The sequence below is a fragment of the Caloenas nicobarica genome, chromosome 1 (assembly GCF_036013445.1).
Source record: "Caloenas nicobarica isolate bCalNic1 chromosome 1, bCalNic1.hap1, whole genome shotgun sequence".
Taxonomy (NCBI): domain Eukaryota; kingdom Metazoa; phylum Chordata; class Aves; order Columbiformes; family Columbidae; genus Caloenas; species Caloenas nicobarica.
In genome coordinates, this window is record NC_088245.1 from 77,407,660 (window position 1) to 77,426,076 (window position 18,417).

An 18,417-nucleotide genomic window follows, 5' to 3' on the forward strand; every position below is an offset into this window, starting at 1 on the left:
GAAGGAGCTCTTGCACAACAATGATATATTTTATAGTAGTGGCAAATTAATACCCTGTGATGAGCTGGAGAACTCATCCAAATCACACCTTAAATTGCAGCTGACACAGGAAGAGCTGAACTATGTTTTACACTGAGTTTGTGACCAAATGTCCATACCTGCATGTAAGATAAGCACCTGGATGGAGCCTAAAGGAAAGGTGTGATATTTCTAAGTATTTCAAAGGTTACAGTGACCTTGGTATGGAACCTGTGCTGTCAAAATTCAAGTCCATTTATGAGTTGTTTATGGTGGACCTCTTCAAGTAGCCTGGAGTTCTCCTGCAACTCACTGTCCAGGAGTACAAACCTCTCCTGGGAGGTGTTGACGAGGGGAGTGGAAACTTTACTCCTCTTCCTGAGCATCTTCCTGAACTGCAGTGGAGAAACTTAATGTATCTCTCACAAGGTGCTGTTGTGCCTTAGAGGATTCCCACCACAGAGGCAAGGTGTTGGCCATACTGTGGGAGAAAACACATTTCTTGCCTTGATGGTCAAAACGACGTATTGATGGTTTTACAGTTTTTGTCGGAAAATAATGGAGAGAGAGCAGTGAGAAACAAGAATAAGGCTGAGATCATCAACATCGCTACATCTGGTCCCCACCACACTCTAAAGAGAATCACTGAGGCATGTGAGCTTGGCACTACGATAGGGTTAATGCAGATGAGCAGAACATCGGTCATCACCTCTCCTACACTACTAAGAGATTATGATCTCCCTGTAAAATCTTTTCTGCCTCCAGAGTGCCTTCTTTTCTTATGCCTAGGAAGAGAAATGAGGTGGTCCAATGGCCTCTTTGATGACCATGTGTCGGTCTGATCTCCAATGTCACCTGTCCCCAAAGTGACAGCTTATTCCTGTGGTGCTTTCAACAAGTCCACTGAGCATGACTCAAATGATTCCTACATCTGCGGTTGTCTGAGGTCTCTTCTGTGTCCCAGGTCAACCATAGACAATGTGATGCTTGCTCAGTTTAGCCAAGGCAATGGTCAAAAATGTGAAAGATTGGGCATGCAACATTTCTCTGTTTGTCTCAGGTTTATTTGTCTCTTCTTTGATGGTAAAAATGAGAAAGACAAATTGCCCATCACTTTTACAAAACAATTCCCTGTCCTTCAGGGGACATGGCCATGGGGGTTTAAGGAGAGTGTCCACAGCTTAGAGGTGAGCTGTCTGGTGTTGATCGGAGCCCAGTGCTGCTGTGATTGAAAGCTACCTGCCTGTGAGTTGGGCTGGGTGTGAGGTCTGTGCACAAGTAACTACTCTGGAATGAGGAGGCTGTGGAAACACCCCTGCAGTGGTGGGCACCACGTGTGTGTATGATGTAGTGCTGCCTCTTGGTTCTGCCCAGCTTATGGTATATCCTGGAGGCATTCAGGATTTTGAATGTCTGCAGTTCTCCCAACATTGAGCATCTTAAAGACCAAAGACTTTGTGGGGAAACAGTAGACCTTCCTGAGTGTATAAGCATTCTTCAACACACTCAGTGGTATAAATGGATGCCGTTTTCACCCCCTACTCTCACTGTCACTACTCTGTGGGGTTTTTTCACTGCTTTCTTTAGAAGCAGCTGCACAATTGTCAGCCCTGGCCTGGTGTGTGGTCAGTGAGGCATGGTTTCTCCTTCTACTGGTTCCTTCTTTTTGGGCCCTTTGGGCTAAACAACAGAAATCTTGGTGAGCTAGAAACCACTACCATAGAATGTCCTGAGTTGGAAGGGACCCACAAGGATCGTCGAGTCCAACTCCTGTCTCTGCATATCACAACCCCACTGTTCACACCATGTGTCTGAGGGCCTTGTCCAGCCTCTTCTTGAACACTGTCAGGCTTGAGGCCGTGACACCTCCCTGGGGAGCCTGTTCCAGTGCTCCACCACCCTCTGGGGGAAGAACCTTTTCCTAATGTCCAACCTAAACCTCCCCTGGCACATCTTCCTGCCATTCCCTCGGGTTCTGTCACTGGTCACCAGAGAGAAGAGTTCAGTGCCTGCCCCTCCTCCTCCCCTTATGAGAAGCTGTAGCCGCCATGAGGTTTCTCCTCAGTCTCCTCTTCTCTGGGTTGAACAAACCAAGTGACTTCAGCCGATCATCATATGGTCTCCGCTCCAAACCCGTTGCCAACTTCGCGGCCTCCTCTGGACCCTCCCCAGTGACTTTATGTCCTTTTTATCCTGTGGCGCCCAGAACTGCCCACAGTGCTCCAGGTGAGGCCGCACCAGTGCAGAGCAGAGCGGGACAGTCACCTCCCTGCCCGGCTGGCAACGCTGTGCTGGGTGCACCCAGGACACGGTTGGCCCTCTTGGCTGCCAGGGACACTGTTGGCTCATGTTCATTGCCATTGACCAAAACCCTCAGATCCCTCTCCGCGGAGCTGCCTTCCAGCCTCTCATACAGCCGGGGTTACCGTGTCTCAGGTGCAAAATCTGGCACTTACCAGAGATGGTAAAATGGTGGTTGGTGATCATAAAGGCCCAACAGGAGACTCTGCTGTGACAATAACACGAACTGATTATGGGAATGTTTGGGACCCACTGCAGTGATGTGGCTTGATGTACCACTGCTTATTCTAGGAAAGTCCCTTTTTGAATAAGTGCAGTGGTTTCTTTGCTGGTTTTTTTTTCTATTTTTTTTCCCTGTAGAGTCAATATTCTGAGATTTGATAAGGAGGGAATCAAATCAAAGCAGCCTTTTGCCTTTCCCCTTTGTCTTGTGGGAAGAAAAAAAAAAATGTTTTTTGCTATTACTTCTCTCTGCCAAGATGTTCAGTTTTGTTCTGAGAGGTGTTGGCTGGTAGGTCTGAGCAACCTGTTAGTTACTACACAGAAAAGCATTTTAAAGTTGTATCCTGAAGTGACTCCCTAAAGTTAGGAGTGTGGAATGAATGTGGGACAAGTTGAACATAAGGACATGTGGAAAGAAGGCTTGGCAGGACCATTACTACATGGCATCTTTGGTACTTGAGCGGAGGGAACAGAGGAAAGCACAGTGTGTGGTACTGATTCCTAATCCAACAGCTCTTGCCCCGTCATCCATGACCTGCAATCTATCTGAAGCAAGGCATTTTAGTCTCGCTTGGGAAGCTTGGATGTTGTGGAACAGGAAACTCCATGAGAAATTGTGTTGGTTATTCTCTGGGCAATGGGCTACAGCCTCAAAGTGGAAAGCTTGTGCTACAGGCATTCATTGTCCCACCTGCCTTTCAGAGCTTGATCTCAAGACCCTGGAGCCCAGGGGAGCATTTTGAGAGACTGTGAAAGGACTGGTGGGGTCTGGAATCAAAAGCCAGGGAAACAGTATTCTCTTGTGATGTAAAATAGTTTTCTGTGCTTTCTTCATTGCTAGTATGCAGTCAAGGATGATGGGAAGTGGTGAGAAGGCTCTAGCTGTTTCTTGCCTGGTCTCCTTTGTCCTTGTGTTCCTGCAGATTAGCTGGTATGCAGGTGTGCAGTATATCAAGGGGAGAGGCCATGGATGGGGGCTAGAGATACAAAAATGGGGAGTGCAAGAGAAGAGAAGTAAGGAAACATCAGTAGTGTAATCCTGGACCTGGTCTCCTGGGAAGGAAATGAATTACGATTGTTTTCTCCAGGCTAGCTGAGAGCACTCCTATGCCAGGATCTCTTGTGTTTGAGGGGATCTAGGATGCACAGTAAGTTGTTATGCTCTGCTGGGCTCTTTTTTCCACTGTTCTTCTCCTTGTTTCTTCTGCCCGCCTCGCCCCCTGCCCCCAAAAGTGTAGTCCAGGAAGGCTGTGGTGCAAAGCAGGTTAAGAGCCCTTCTTGGGGGAAAGAGCAGTTACCTGCCTTAATCATATACATGTTGGCAGCTGAGGTCTGCCTAGGGCTGGTTTGTCGTCAGCAGGAGAGAAAAGGAACAACAAAGCTCTCCACATGCTCTGACTGGATATGCCATTTGTGAACACCAGCACTCTGGTCTTCTTACGTACTTTAGATTCATCTCTCTCAAGAATTTGTGACCATTCCCTGTGTGCACTTGGGCTGTGGTCTCTCTGGTACGTTCTTTGCCACCGTGCCTGGAACTCAGATGAATAGGCATAGTCCAGAAGAGAAGACTACAGAGTGTGGTGCCATCACAGCTCAAGCTGAGGTCTTGATCTTTTAATTGATGGAGCCAAAGAGCAGCTGCCATGGCTCTGCAGTGTGTTGGTAGAGGTACAAGTAGTAAGGAAGTACTCTTGACAAAGTGGAATCTATGTGCAGGGGGAAAATGAGGTAGGTGCATAAAGTCTGGCAAGATGAATAGGAAAACACCCTTAGGCCATAGAAAACATTGTTTGAAGAACAGTTAACAAAAGATACTATGGCTCCCAAAGTTGTTATTTTCTTTTTCCAACTGCAGAAGGAACAGGAAACCTGCTAGAGAGGGCGAAGTTCAGTAGGAGATGAGAGATTGAAAGAAAATTCAGAGATCAGTTTGAAGTAAACCAAAACTCTTTGCTGGGTAGAAAAACTGGCTGGAGGGCCGGGCCCCAAGTGTTGTAGTGAATGGAGTCAAATCCACTTGCTGACCAGTCATGAGTGTTGTTCCCCAGGGCTCAGTACTGGGCCCAGTTCTGTTTAATATCTTTATCCTGGAGGATATCCTGGAGGAGGGGATCCAGAGCACCCTCAGTAAGTTTGCAAATGACACCAAGTTGGGTGGGAGTGTTGATCTGCTCAAAGGTAGGAAGGCTCTACAGAAGTATCTGGACAGGCTGGATAGAGGGGCTGAGGGCAGGGGTATGTGGTTCAACAAGGCCAAGTGCTGGGTCCTGCGCTTGGTTCACAACAACCCTATGCAATGCTACAGGCTTGGGGAAGAGTGGCTGGAAATCTGCCCAGCAGAAAAGGACCTGGGGGTGTTGATCGACAGCTGGCTGCGTATGAGCCAGCAAAGTGCCCAGGTGGCCAAAAAGGCCAACAGCATCCTGGCTCGTATCAGGAATGGCGTGGCTAGCAGGACTCGGGAGGTGATTGTACCATTGTACTCGTCACTGGTGAGGCCCCACCTCGAATATTCTGTTCAGTTTTGGGCCCCTGACGATAAGAAAGACATTGAGGTGCTGGAGAGAGTTCAGAGAAGGGCAACAAATCTGGTGAGAGATCTGGAGCACAAGTCTGATGAGGAGCGGCTGAGGGAACTAGGGCTGTTTAGCCTGGAGAAAAGGAGACTGAGGGGAGACCTTATCGCTGTCTACAACTACCAGAAAGGAGGTTGTAGTGAGGTGCGTGTTGGTCTCTTCTCCCACGTAGCAAGTGATAGAACGAGAGGTAACAGCCTCAAGTTGCACCAGGGAGGTTCACATTGGATATTAGGAAAAATTTATTCACGGCACGGGTTATCAGGCCTTGGAATAGGCTTTCCAGGTAAGTGGTCGTGACACTATCCTTGGAGGTAATTAAAAGATGTGTAGATGTGGTGCTTAGGGACATGGTTTAGTGGTGGACTTGGCAGTGCTAGGTTAATAGTTGGACTTGATGATCTTAAAGGTATTTTCCAACCTACACAATTCTGTGATGCTATGAAAATTAATTTCTGCACCTGACTACACGTAAGAGGAACATCGGGATGTTTCTCTACACTACCTTCTAGTGGGCCACGAATTCCACACCCTCTTGCACATCACCATGTCCATGGAACACATGTCAGGACTGAATGAACAAACAGATGATGGAACCTGATGGGATGCATCGCCAAGTGCTGCAGCAGCTGGCTGATGTCAACGTGAGACTGAGAAGGTGATGGAGCAAATCCTCCTGGAAGTCATTGGCAAACATATTAAGGATAAGAAGGTGATTGGCTAGGCCCAAAGAGTTGTGGGGAATGGCGTCAAATCCATTTGGTGGTCACTCACAGGGCTCAGTACTGGGGCTAGTTCTAGCTGATGTCATTGTGTGACTGCTCTTTGTTATACTTGAAAGTTTGTAGAGATCGGGGAAAGTGGAAGGAAGCAAAAGTCACTCCAATCTTTCCTATCTTCAAGAAATGCAAGGAAGAGGAACTAGGGAACTACAGGCCAGTCAGTGTCACCTTGAACCCTGGGAAGGTAACGGAGCAAATCCTCCTGGAAGTCATCGGCAAACAACTTAAGGACAAGAAGGTGATTAGGAGTAGGTGGCATAGATTTACAAAGGGGAACTCAGGCCTGGCTAAACTGATAGTGTTCTATGAGGAAATGATCAGCTCAGCAGACAGGGGGAGAACACTGGGTATTGTTGATGGTAACTTTAGTAAGGCTTTTGACACAGTCTCCATAGCAGCCTTGTAGAAATACGGATGAAGCATGGACTACAAAAACATAGTGAGATGGATTGCAGAACTGACTAAACTTCTGGACTGGAAGCAATGTGATGAGTGACACAAAGTCCAGGTGGAGGCCAGTAACTGGTGGTACACTCCAGGGATCTGTGCTGGGCTGCGTTACATAGAGCATTACCTGCAAAGTCAAGGGAAGCAATCCTTGCCCTCTACTGAGCATGGGTGACACAGATCTGGAGTGGTGTGTCCCATTGTGGGCTTGCCAGTTAAAGTGAGACATGGACATACAGTAGGAAGTCCAGTGAAGGGCCAGTAAGATGAGAAAGGGATTGGAGTACGTGCCATAGGAAGAGAGGCTGAGAGAGCTCTGGTAATTTTTTCTCGGAGAAGAGCAGCCTTGGGGAATGTCTTGTGAAAGTGTATAAACAGCTGATTGGAGGTGGGCGGGGTAAAGAAGACAAGCCAGACTCTTCTCTGTTGAATCCAGTGACAGGATGAGACACAATGGGCACAAACTGAAATATGGTGGTGGTGGAACACTGCAACAGTTCTCCCAGGGAGGCTGTAGAGCCTCTGTCCTTGGACACAGTCCTGAGCAGCCTATTCTAGGTGCCTCTGCTTTGAGACAAATGGTTGGGCAAATGATGTCCGTAGGCGCCTTCCAACCCCAGCCTTTCAGTGATTACGTGGCCTGGAGAGCTCTGCGGATGAAAGGGCTGGGAAGAGCTTCAGGTGCTCTCCAAAGAGCTTCCCCAGTGTTGGCATCATCTGGTCTGTCCGTGGTGCTGCAGCGCTTGGAAGGATTTGGGGAGGGGTGAGGGGCTTGGGAAGCTGCAGAGTAAGAGGCCTGGCGTTTGTTGTAGGCAACTGAGTAGGAACTGCACTAAGTTCTAAACTTAGTGGCTGTATGGATAAAGGTGGTATTTTATGATTGTGTCAATATGTTTTCTGTAAGGGAATTTCAGCTGCCACTGAGCACAGGGACAAGGGAGAACTCTATCATAAAATGAGGGACACCTCCTTGAATGAAGTATCTGACATAAGAGGGAGTATTCCCAAATCGATGAGTTTTTCAATTGGTCAAAAGAGAGTGTGTTCAAAGGAACCTTCAGGAATGAAGTGCTGGGATGGGAGGAGGCAGCTCTATGAATCTCTCAGCTTAGTTCTCATTGCAGCCACCCAAGCAGTGTGAACACTGGGGATTCTTAGCAAAGAGTAGAAAAAACAGCAACTGGTTTCCCACCACAGTATAAAGCTTAATGTGTAGCAATAATGGGGTTTCAATTTCTTTTTCTGTTTGTTTCTTTGCTTGTTTGCTTTTGCTGGTGCCTTTCTAATTAGATGGGTTCCTCACAGCACAGCTGCAGGAACCTTATATCAGCCACTGTATGAACTGAAAGTATGACGTCACATCCACCTTGATCTGCCTGTTTCCTCCATGTGTTCAGAGTCCATGTCTCACCATTTCTTTTCAGGAAAAGGAAGTGCCAGCTCATAGAGTTATAGATGCTCTGAGAAACACTGACCTCTTGAAAGTCTTGCCCAGCTGAGCTTCTGTGGTGTCTTGAAAGCAGGGGCAGGTAAGTAGTATTTGCCGTTGCTGTGCAATGGCACTTGCGATTTCGGAGGAAGGCAGAGAGACAGATTTCCTGTGTTTGTCTTGTGAAATAAATGGACTGGCTAATGCAGCATCAAAAATGTCCTCTTATCCGCTACAAAAGCAGCAATGTCTTTCTAAATATATAGAAGTCTGCTTGTGGTGGAAGTTCCTCCTCTGACTGAAAACATGCATGTAACCTTGAAGCTCGCTCACCGTTAGCTTAGAGCTGCACTTTCCTGCTGTCTCTTCAGCCAAAGGCTCTGTCCCCTTAAGCCTGTACCTGCTTTCTCTTCTTTAGCTTACCAAGCTAAAAATTATTGACGAGATTCAACAGGCTATGGTGTGGAGAGAGAGGGAAATAGCTATGTGAAAAGCAAAGTGGGGGTTTTTTGCTGTCAATTCTCTGCAGGAGAAGAAACTGTTCTGGGAATCCATAGCTGATGATCTGTGTATTGGCTGCCTCTCCTCTGTCCCCAAAGCCCCAGTGCCTCGTGGAGAGCGGTGGCTCCATGCTGTTGCATTTGGAAACCTCCCAGTGCAGCTCAAAAGTCATTTTCTGGCTACATGGAGAGATTAGTATGTGACCCATTTGCAGTAACCAGGGGTGGGGTGAAAGACAAATAGCATTGTGCCAGCCGGATTTTCTGTCCTGTTCACTGTCTGTTTGGTTAAAGATTAAAGCTTTTTGCTGTTTTCTGAAGCTGTCTGTTCCGGAGCATGGGGATTTGGATTTGGAAATGGAGCGGAGAGAGGCAGGATAAATCTTACCATCATAGAATCATTTTGTTTGGAAAAGACCTTTAAGATCATTGAGTCTGACTGCAAATCCAACCGTGCCAAGTCTACCACTAAACCATGTCCCTAAGTTGTCACATCTATGTGTCTTTTCAGTATCTCCAGGGATAGTGACTCAATCGCTTCCCAGTGCAGCCTGTTCTCTTTACCTGGGCAGTTCTTGTTCTTATCATTTGCCTCTGCCATCAAAGCTGCTTTGTATCAATTCCCCTCTCACTATCCATCCATTTTGCTATGTTACAGTGAGCCAGGCTCTCTATAGTGAGGAGGGCAGCTGATTTCAAAAGGCAGCAACTGCAGGTTCAACCGCCTGGGAGACTGAGACCTCTTGGTAGGAACTGATGACAGCACCAGGGTTTTAGTATTCTTTTGGTTTTGGGGAAGGACAGGTTGTGTATCAGTAGAAAGAACTCTCATCACAAGAAAAACTCCCATCAGAGCAGCAGTTGCACACAATGTCTGTTGATAGAGCCTCAGGAATGTTCAGAATGGGCCTTCCTATTTCTTTGTCCTAGGGATCGTTGCACATATGTTCAATGTTCAGAATGACCTGAAATTCTAGAAGATGATGGATAAGGTCTCGTATGCTGTTCCCAGAGTTTGTGGTGCACCACCATGCAGGTGTGCCATTTGTGTGTCAAATGCTGTATATCCTTCCAAGCAGCAAGCACAACTTACATGGATAATATACATGGAAAATGTACATGGAGAGAACTGAGGATCTGTCTTGGCATCTGATATGCCGAGAGGAGAGACTTGTCCTTCTTTTGTGTTTGAAAGACAGAGATCCAAAGTTGGGCAGCAGTTTCTGACCTGGGACCTCAAGGTCCTGTGACAATATGGAGAAGCCAGGAAACTGTTTCAGAAATGACCAAAAGGCATAGTTTATGTTGGGGCGAAGGAAGGAGGGTTCTGCTCTGCTGTGGCACTTTCCCAAGGCTCATGGTCTGCTGCCTTACTTGTCAGTGTCTTTTTCTTCTTTCCTCCCCTTCAGATCACAACGGTTGTGCTGGGAGAGCAGGCTCTGACGGGAGCGAGACTGCCCAGGATGTCCAACTGCCTGCCAAAACTGACCACAGTGCTGCCGAGCCACAGGCCTGGGGCTCTGTTCATCCTCACCATTTTGTTTCTCTTCATTGCCTCTGTTCTGTTCTACCAGAGGACTGGGAAGGATGCTGAGGGCCAGCTCTACAGCTCACCTACACAGAACATGTGTGAACAGTTTTTGACTTCTCCTCCCCACACCATTACCGGTGGGCCCTCTCCTTCCCCAGGGGATGTGTTTTTTGTGGAGACCTCTGAGCAAACTAACCCAAGTTACCTGTTCACGTGCTCTGTGGAGTCAGCGGCCCGGGCGCACCCTGGGACACAGGTTGTGGTGCTCATGAAAGGCCTGGCAAAGGGGAATGTCTCATTGCCCAACCACTGGGCATTCTCATTGCTGAGCCACTTCCCCAATGTGGAGATCCGGCCCCTGGACTTGGCAGAGCTTTTCTCAGGAACACCTCTGGCAAAGTGGTACTCGCAGCCTGAGCACCAGAAGGAGCCTTATTTCTTACCTGTCCTGTCTGACGCCTGCAGAATTACCATCATGTGGAAATTTGGTGGCACCTACCTGGACACAGACTTCATTGTGCTGAAGAACTTGAAGAACCTCACCAACGCCCTTGGGCTCCAGTCTCAGGATGTACTGAATGGAGCCTTCTTGTCTTTCAAACCCAAGCATGAGTTCATGGAGCTTTGCATGCAGGACTTTGTGGACAACTACAATGGGTGGATCTGGGCACACCAGGGCCCAGGACTCTTAACACGTGTCTTCAAGAAGCTGTGCTCCATCAATAATATCCGGAATGGTATGATCTGTAAAGGAGTGAGTGCTCTGCCCCCTGAGGCTTTTTATCCTATTCCATGGCAGGACTGGAAGAAATTGTTTGAAGCAATCAGCTCCTCGGAGCTTCTCAATCTCCTTAAGAACACTTACGCGGTGCACGTATGGAACAAACTGAGCCACGATGCAAGGCTAGAGATCACATCCCAGGCTTTGCTGGCTCAGCTGTATTCTCGGTCCTGCCCTGCCACATTTGCACAGATGAAGAAGGACTCTGAAGAGCAGTCAAGGCCTGTAATGTGACCTGCTGCAGGAACGTTTCCCAACCTGAAGGAAACTGAGTGCCTTCCACAGAGTTGGTTTCTAGCCCACAGAGCAGGTATTCTGTGTGACAGCTTGACTGATTTTCATACAGTTTCTGATATCTGCCTCAGATCATATATACTTCAATTATACCCCAGAAGTTGAATTTGGTCTCTCTTGCTGTCCTTCAGTAGCCCTTGATGCTGCAGGGAAGGGTGACCTCGTTCATTGGTGCCTATCAGTGGCTTCTCTACGTCTCTTCTCTTAGTTGTGTCAGGTCTGAAACACCTCTCGTGTAGTGTCAACATCTGTAGGAACCCTTGCCTGGCTGTGTGTAACGTTTCTAAGTATGTAAATAAATGCCAGCCAGTGCTATAGGACACAGTTTAGACGAGTTTAGGACCAAATTCCCCCAGGGGTAAAGATTCTTATGGCTGGTGAAATATATGGGGAGTATATGAAAATGGCTTTAAGAAATGCAAAATATTTTAAAATCCCGCTCGGCTCTGTGTAAAGATTTTCTTGCTTTCCAAAGACACTTTATTTCAAATTGTATTTTCTGTTGTTTCATATTCCATAGTGATAGGCTGATTTTCTGGTTCTGTTCAGAGAAACAAATAGACAAAAGCAGTTCTTTTACCAGTGTGAGTAAATATCCTTGTAGTGTTGGAGAAATTTTTGTGGCATGTGAGTATCTAACCGCTCCTTGTCACACACTTGGAGGATCTCAGCATCTACCTGTTTCTGCAATAGTGTGAGAAGGAAAACAATTATCTTCCTTTCTTTTGAGTACTGAACACATTGTGGAAGAACAGAGGCAAACATCCACGTTTGCAGAAGGACCAGTGACCAGGTCCAGGATCAGGAACCCGTTTCCCCAGTGACATCTTATTGTCACTGGGGATCTATTCCCGCATTCATCTAACCCTAATGCTGATTACACAAGCAGATAAGCGACTGCAGGCATCACTACCTATAATAAGAACACAGGTGCCTATATCAGGGACTTTTAATGTTAGGTGAGAGAAAGTCAGCTGTGGCTTCTAAAAAACCTGGGCAAATCCAATGCAGTGGTAGACCTGCTGTTGATCTGATGGCCATTCTCACATCAGAATGTGCTTCCTGCATGTCCAGGGCACTGTAATTGTAAAATGCATTTGAAATTAATTAAATTTTAATATGTCATTTTCCTGAATTCCTTTATGTGCTGAAAAGTGTAGTGTTACCATGCAAAAAGGAAGGCTGATGTAAGTTTGATCCAGCCTTTAATATGAGCAGCAGTATGTTTCCAGGTTTGTCAGATACTGAGCCATGGCACACTATTGATGAAACACACCATTGCAAACCGAAAGGGAGTGAGTCATCCATTTTCTACTGAAAATGAGTCGAGTGAAACAACACATCAACACATTCTGGTGTCTGGTTCCATGTTCCCCCTGACAAAAAAAAAAAAAAAAAAAAGTTTCCTGATCACTCTAACAACTAATCTTCACTAATAGTGCTGAGGAGTACTGGATATGCTGTTCCAATGTGGTGCCCATGGCAGCAAACAACCATCTGTAGCTCATATACCTCTATGTTCGCTGTCTCACGTGTGACTCTTTCTTCAGCCAGCAGGAAAATGACAGTGTAATGGACAAATTTGATCTCCGGGCTGACACCAATAAAGGTGCTTCCAACTGGCCTGACCAGGCCATTCCATCTGAATTGGATGCTCAAAACTCAGTCATCTTTGTCCAACTGAAAGCAGAAGCAAAACAACAGAATAATTTCCAACACAGTTGTAACCAGAAACAGACACTTTTGAACCCCAGATTTTTGAGAGTGTTGCAAGATTCAGTCATCTTTGCTGTGCCAGGGTGCTATAACTGGAGCACGGCCTTTTCCCTGCCCTCTGGAGCGTACATAATCGTTTATCTCAATTAAGCTCCAGCAGTATTGCGATTCTGTAAACACCAGCTCTACTTTTTAAAATAGTTTTTGTGAAAAAAGAAGCTGGACTTGAGGGCATGCTAGTATCACTTCTGCTTATGTACAGCTGGGCAAATTAGATTCAAAGCAGTTGAGCCTATGATTGTATTGTTACGCCTTGACTCATTACCACAGCTTTTAGCTCTAGATTCTTTTGTCTTATTTGCAAAGGCACCCTGCTTGTTCTTGCCCTGGTTTTGTTCTTCTGAGTGACATATCCCTGGTGGTCAATTTGACTGCGTTTTCCTGAAGGTAGGATTGTACCCAGTTGTGCCAACCTAAGATCTGTTTACCATGCTGTGTTTCTCCAACAAAACCGTGTCCAAAACAGAAAGAATCAGGCCTGTAATAAACCAAAGAAGAATACGTAGGTCTTTTATGTATGTCAATAGTTCAAACTGGCAGAGGTAAAAGGCAAGAAGATACACAAGCTTGTTAGCTTGATTTGTGAGCAGTTATTTTGTTTGTCTGGATGGTGGTGTGTTTTCTTTCTTACTTTGCACAAAACGTGCAATGAAATCTAGCCACGAAGTCTAAATTTGTGTTTGATGATGACGGTTACTAATAAATGCTACAGATGCATCACTGCTGCGTATCTGGATTTTAGCAAGCCTTCTGACACTGTCCCCCATAACAGTCATGGACAAACTGATGAAGTGCAGGTTAGAAAAGTGGATGATGTGGTGGGAAGAAAAGTGGATGAATGTCTGTGGTTGAAGGCCTCCGATTAGACATTCCTGTGTATGTCAGGTGTCATTCTGAGGTACACCGTTGGGTGTCAGTCTAGAGGTGACTCAAGGCCAGGCCATTGCTACACTTCTTCTTAAGGTAAACAGCTCACTACTGAGCTTCCTTATGGAACCTGCTGCTGAAGATATGATGACCTTCTACCAAAACAAATCATATCTCATCACCAAAATTACAGGCATAGGCTTCTGAACGTGGGCTATGCTATAGCCCCCAAAAGAAATGCAAAAAGTAGCTGTGGACCTAGTGCTGTCTGAAAGGGCTAGAAGCTGTGAGCAAAGGAGGAAAGATGACTTTGGCATCTTTTTCAATACATGGAATAACATCAAAGCAATGACAAGAGTCTTATCCTTTTCACTTTGTACTGGAAGAACCACAGAGAAATTCATATTTTGGCTAAGGCACAAAAGGATGTTGTGAGGGTACAGGTAACCTCCAGGTAGATGTTGTGGAAACTCCCTTCAAATGACATGTAGCATGATGATCCCCACCACATCCACACTATATATATTATGTTTTAGGCTAACACATAAGAAACAACACGGATTCTTCATGTCATTTCCACTGTTAACTGAAGTATGGGTCTCACTTGCAGAAGTTTTTACGTTCTTCAATCGTACTTCATTTAGTTAGGGAAATAGGTGTCCGGCTGCGCTGCCCTAGACAGCATTGTCACATTGCTATGTGGCACCTGCTTTTCCCTAGGAGAAAGACCAAACTGAAACGATTAAAGAAGAAAGATGTCCTTAGAGGAGACAGTGTCTGCCTTTATAAGAATGAAAAGAAAACCCATACTGCTATCAGGATGCTTTGTTAGGAATGGCCTTCCTACAAAATGAGAGAAGACATTACAGGAGGACTGCCAGCATAAAAAAAAAAGACAGAATCTCTAACACTGTAAGAGACTGAAATTTCTCTGTTGACTCATTTTCAGACATGATGGTCATGAGCCATGTACTATGCTATCTACATCACAAATGATAAAGAGAAATAATGTAGAGCCAAGGCTCCCTCCCACCACACCATGAATAAATAAAAAGGAGAACTGGGCACCTTCTTTCTCTGTGCATTTGTAACCCCCAGATCCACTACATATGAGGCCACGCAGTGCAGCAGAGGGGTTATTTATCTCCTGAGTCCCTGCTCCCCAGCCTAGCCAGTCTAATTCTCCTCACCTCCACGATCACGCTTAAGCAACCCCACTCCTGAGTAGGGTCCCTCAGGCTCAGCCTTCGTTTCCTCTTTCTGACTTCATGACCACAGCCCCAGCCGTGGCCCCAGTGCCAGGGAGGTGCAGAGACAGTTCTGTGCAGCTCCACCAGCTTTGAACTGGGGCATCTGGGTGCTCTGAAGTTTTCAGACTTCTGGTTGGCCATGTTTAAGGGCACCTCAATCAATGTTACCAATAAGCACATCCAAAGTGCAAAGTAGGCTTTTCTGACAATTTTTGAGTTTCTGTTCCAAAAAGGGCATTCTCAAGGAAAGAGGAGAGACGATGAGTAGCACTTTGTTAACATGGGCAAGGGGTAACTAGAGCCTTGTTGTGAGAAATGGAAAATCCATATGGGAGACGTTTTCCAAACATACATTTTGGCCTGATGTAGGTACCCCTTTTTCGAGTTTATCAGCAACAGAAAATTATACAGGATGAAGCAACATTTAAATAAAGTGTTTGGGCACTTGTGTGAGTACAAAATGGGATGCTGGATATTCAGTGGCCTGCTGCAATTTGTGGCCGAAACATATAGTTATGTTTGCACTATGCTTAGCTGGCATGGAGTGAAATGGCTGCTCGTCAAAGCTGATACTCCTCGGTCACAGTTCCCTTGGACTGGTAAGAGCAACCCTGACAGCCTCCTCACCCACACCTCTGTGCTATTCCGTGCTCTCCAGGAGACACCCAGCAATTCCTCCGATTCCTCCCTTATTCCCCCAAGAATGACCTGGGATCTATCTCACCTTCTTCTTGCTGCAAATTACCCAGGCCATATGCACAAGCAGTCGTACTCACACAGAAACATCTTGGGTGAAGGGGACCTCAGGACATCTCTAATCCTGTTCAAACTGTGGTCAACACTGAATTCAGACCATATTGCTCCAGGTGTCGTCTTGCTGGGTCTTGAAAACCTCCAGAGGGGACATTACACAGCTTCTCTGGGCATCACGTACTGGTGGCATTTGTCCTTGTTGAATTTCATGATGTTCTTTCCTTAGCCTATTCCTCCCACCTACCTAGGTCAAGCTGAAGAGAAGCCCTGCACTTGAGCATACCAACTTCATCACCACAATTTCCTGTCATCTGCAAAACTGGAAAGGTTGCAGTCCATCTCCGCTTCCGGGCCACCGATAAAGATATTAAATGCCATAGGACCCAAGACAGAGACCTGGGAGACTCCACTGGTAACCAATGTCCAGGAAGCGTGGACCATTGATGTGTTCTCAGTACTGTTCCTTCTCGTAAGTGATTCTTTGTCATTAGGAAGTCCTGCCTATGCCAGTAGTGGACATGACCAATCATAGGCAACTCTTTAGCAGAAGGCAGGTTTGCAGACATCTTTTCCTACCGTACCATGCTGCCCTAAATCCTCATGTGACTTAGCAGCTGGTTGCCTGCAAATCAATTGTGTAGTCTTTCCCAAGCATAAGGTGGTTAACATCCACATCACACATCTCACTGAAAACTTTAGGAAGTTCATGATTTAAGGCCTTTCTGCCAAGAAATCCAGAGAAATAAATGTATTAAAAAAGACGCATGCTGCTCTTTCTGCAGGTCACTTCTAGAGTCTGCTAATGTCGCTCTGTCTTCTAGATACGAGCTTGTCATTAGGAGAGCTTTCTCTTCTCCCCACACCTGCCTGTCAGTGCTGCTCTAAAAACCATAGAGCCTACTGTTCATGTTCATATCTAAAGAATGCAGGTAAACTGTAAAGAAACTTGAGCCTTCCCTTATTTTAGCCTTCCCTTATTTTAGAATATATTTTAGCGAAGTTCTGGTTAATAAGCCTTCAAACGGTTTTCCATGCACTGAAACAAAAATGAAGTTGGTGGTGTTTCATTCAGGAGGATTCCATGTACAAACCATGTTTTCAGGAAAAGAAGTGCAGAAATTTTTCCACAGTGGGCATTTCTTTCAAACAGCCACTTGCCATGATTTTAACAAGTGGTTCTCCCAGACTGAACAATGGCACCTTCAAGCCCAACTCTGAACCTCTGGCCAGGAGGGAGATATTCCCTGCATTCTCCTGCCAGTGGCAAACTCCATGGTCTCTAGCAGAAAGAGCAAACAAATAGAGTGGTAAAGTCATAAAGAGTCTTCTGACATGGCAGCCTTGATGTGAGGCAGCTTGAGTTTTGAGATAGATCATGAACTGGTTGGATGGCAGAGCTGTAGAGGGTTGTGATCAATGGTGTAGAGTCTGGTTGGAGGCCTGTAGTTGGTGGATTTCCGCAAGGGTCAGAGTTAGGTCCAGTCCTGTTCAACCTGTTCATCAGTGACGTGGATGAAGAGACTGAGTCCGTCTCAGCAAGTTTGCTGATGATACCAAACTGGGTGGAAGGGCTGACATACCATAAGACTGTGCTGTCATTCATTGAGGCCTGGACAGGCTGGAGGACTCGGCAGAGAAGAACCTGATGAAGTTTAACAAGGGCAAGTGTAGGGTCTTGCACCTGGCGAGGAATAACCCCAGGCACCAGTACAGGTTAGGGGCAGACCTGCTGGAAAGCAGCTCTGCAGAGGAGGACTTGGGAATTCTGGTGGACAACAGTCTGGCCATGAGTCAACAATGTGCCCTTGTGGCCAAGAAAGCCAACAGTATCCTGGGGTGCATTAAGAAGAGTGTGACCAGCAGGTCGAGGGAGGTTGTCCTCCCCCTCTACTCTGCCCTGGTGAGGCTGCATCTGGAGTACTGTGTCCAGCTCTGGGCTCCCCCATTTAAGAAGGAGAAGGAATTACTGGAGGGAGTCCAGTGGCGGGCTAAGAAGATGACTGGGGGCCTAGAGCACCTTTATTATGTAGAGAGACTGAGAGAACTGGGTCTGTTCAGCCTGGAGAGGAGAAGGCTGAGAGGGGATCTCATCAATGTTTATAAATATCTCAAGCATTGGTGTCAGGACGATGGGACCAGACTTTTGGTGGTGCCCAACGATAGGATGAGGGGCAACGGGCACAGGCTGAAGCATAGAAGGTTCCATCTGAATATGAGGAGAAACTTCTTTACTTTGAGGGTGCCAGAGCACTGGAACAGAGCCCAGAAAGGTTGTGGAGTCTCCTTCTCAAGGAGTCTCCTTCTCAGAAAGAGCAAAAGCGAGCCAGGCGGGCACCTGCCCTTTTGTTGGCAGGAAGGGAATAGAAGTCATAGAAGAAAAGAGGGCATTAATCAAACAGTGGCAGAAGAGTCTAGAAGCAGAACAGCAAGATTCTATGTGCCTTTTCCTGCCCTGGACTGCACTTTGTGGCTGGCTGAGAAACTGCTGGAGTTTAGAACTCCATATGGAAAGAAACAGAAAGTAGAAATCTCTGCCACCTTTTTTGTTTTTTTTCCTCCCAGATGACTGAACAATCCTTTTTCTCCAGAATTGTCAGTGTAACTGTGGGATGGAACTCAAACAGCCTAAGATGAGAATGCTGAAAAGCATAAGCAATCTGCGCTTAACTCCTTGAGAGCTTGTTGCCCGAAGGAATTCATATCCCTGAGTTACGAGCCCAAAGCAGCCAGTTTACATTAATGCACCAGAGGAGAATCTGCAGCAGCTCAGGAGCGTGAAGAACATGTATAATATTAATATCACACTCAGCATTACTTAGAGTGGTGAAAACCGCCTCCTAGAGAAGGGCAGGGCAGACAAGTGGAACTACTTGGGCTGCCATTCCTC

At 46.4% G+C, this 18,417-nt stretch overlaps 2 protein-coding genes across 4 annotated transcripts in view; one reads left to right on the forward strand and one right to left on the reverse strand.

Moving 5' to 3' along the window:
* LOC135984602 (lactosylceramide 4-alpha-galactosyltransferase-like) overlaps positions 1–12,306 on the forward strand; it is a 31,420-nt gene extending 19,114 nt beyond the window's left edge. The window contains exons 1-2 of one of the 3 annotated variants that reach the window (XM_065627086.1): positions 119–199; positions 9,688–12,306. In XM_065627086.1, coding sequence (XP_065483158.1) covers positions 149–199; positions 9,688–10,824 — 1,188 coding nt within the window. In that variant the 5' untranslated portion in view covers positions 119–148 and the 3' untranslated portion in view covers positions 10,825–12,306. Of the gene's footprint in view, positions 1–118; positions 200–7,789; positions 7,879–9,687 lie in introns of those variants that run through there. The other 2 variants (XM_065627088.1, XM_065627089.1) reach the window with 2 other exon arrangements.
* LOC135988519 (poly(U)-specific endoribonuclease-like) overlaps positions 12,307–18,417 on the reverse strand; it is a 40,937-nt gene continuing 34,826 nt past the window's right edge. The window contains 1 exon segment of the mRNA XM_065634585.1: positions 12,307–12,564. Within this exon segment, the coding sequence (XP_065490657.1) occupies positions 12,307–12,564 (258 nt within the window).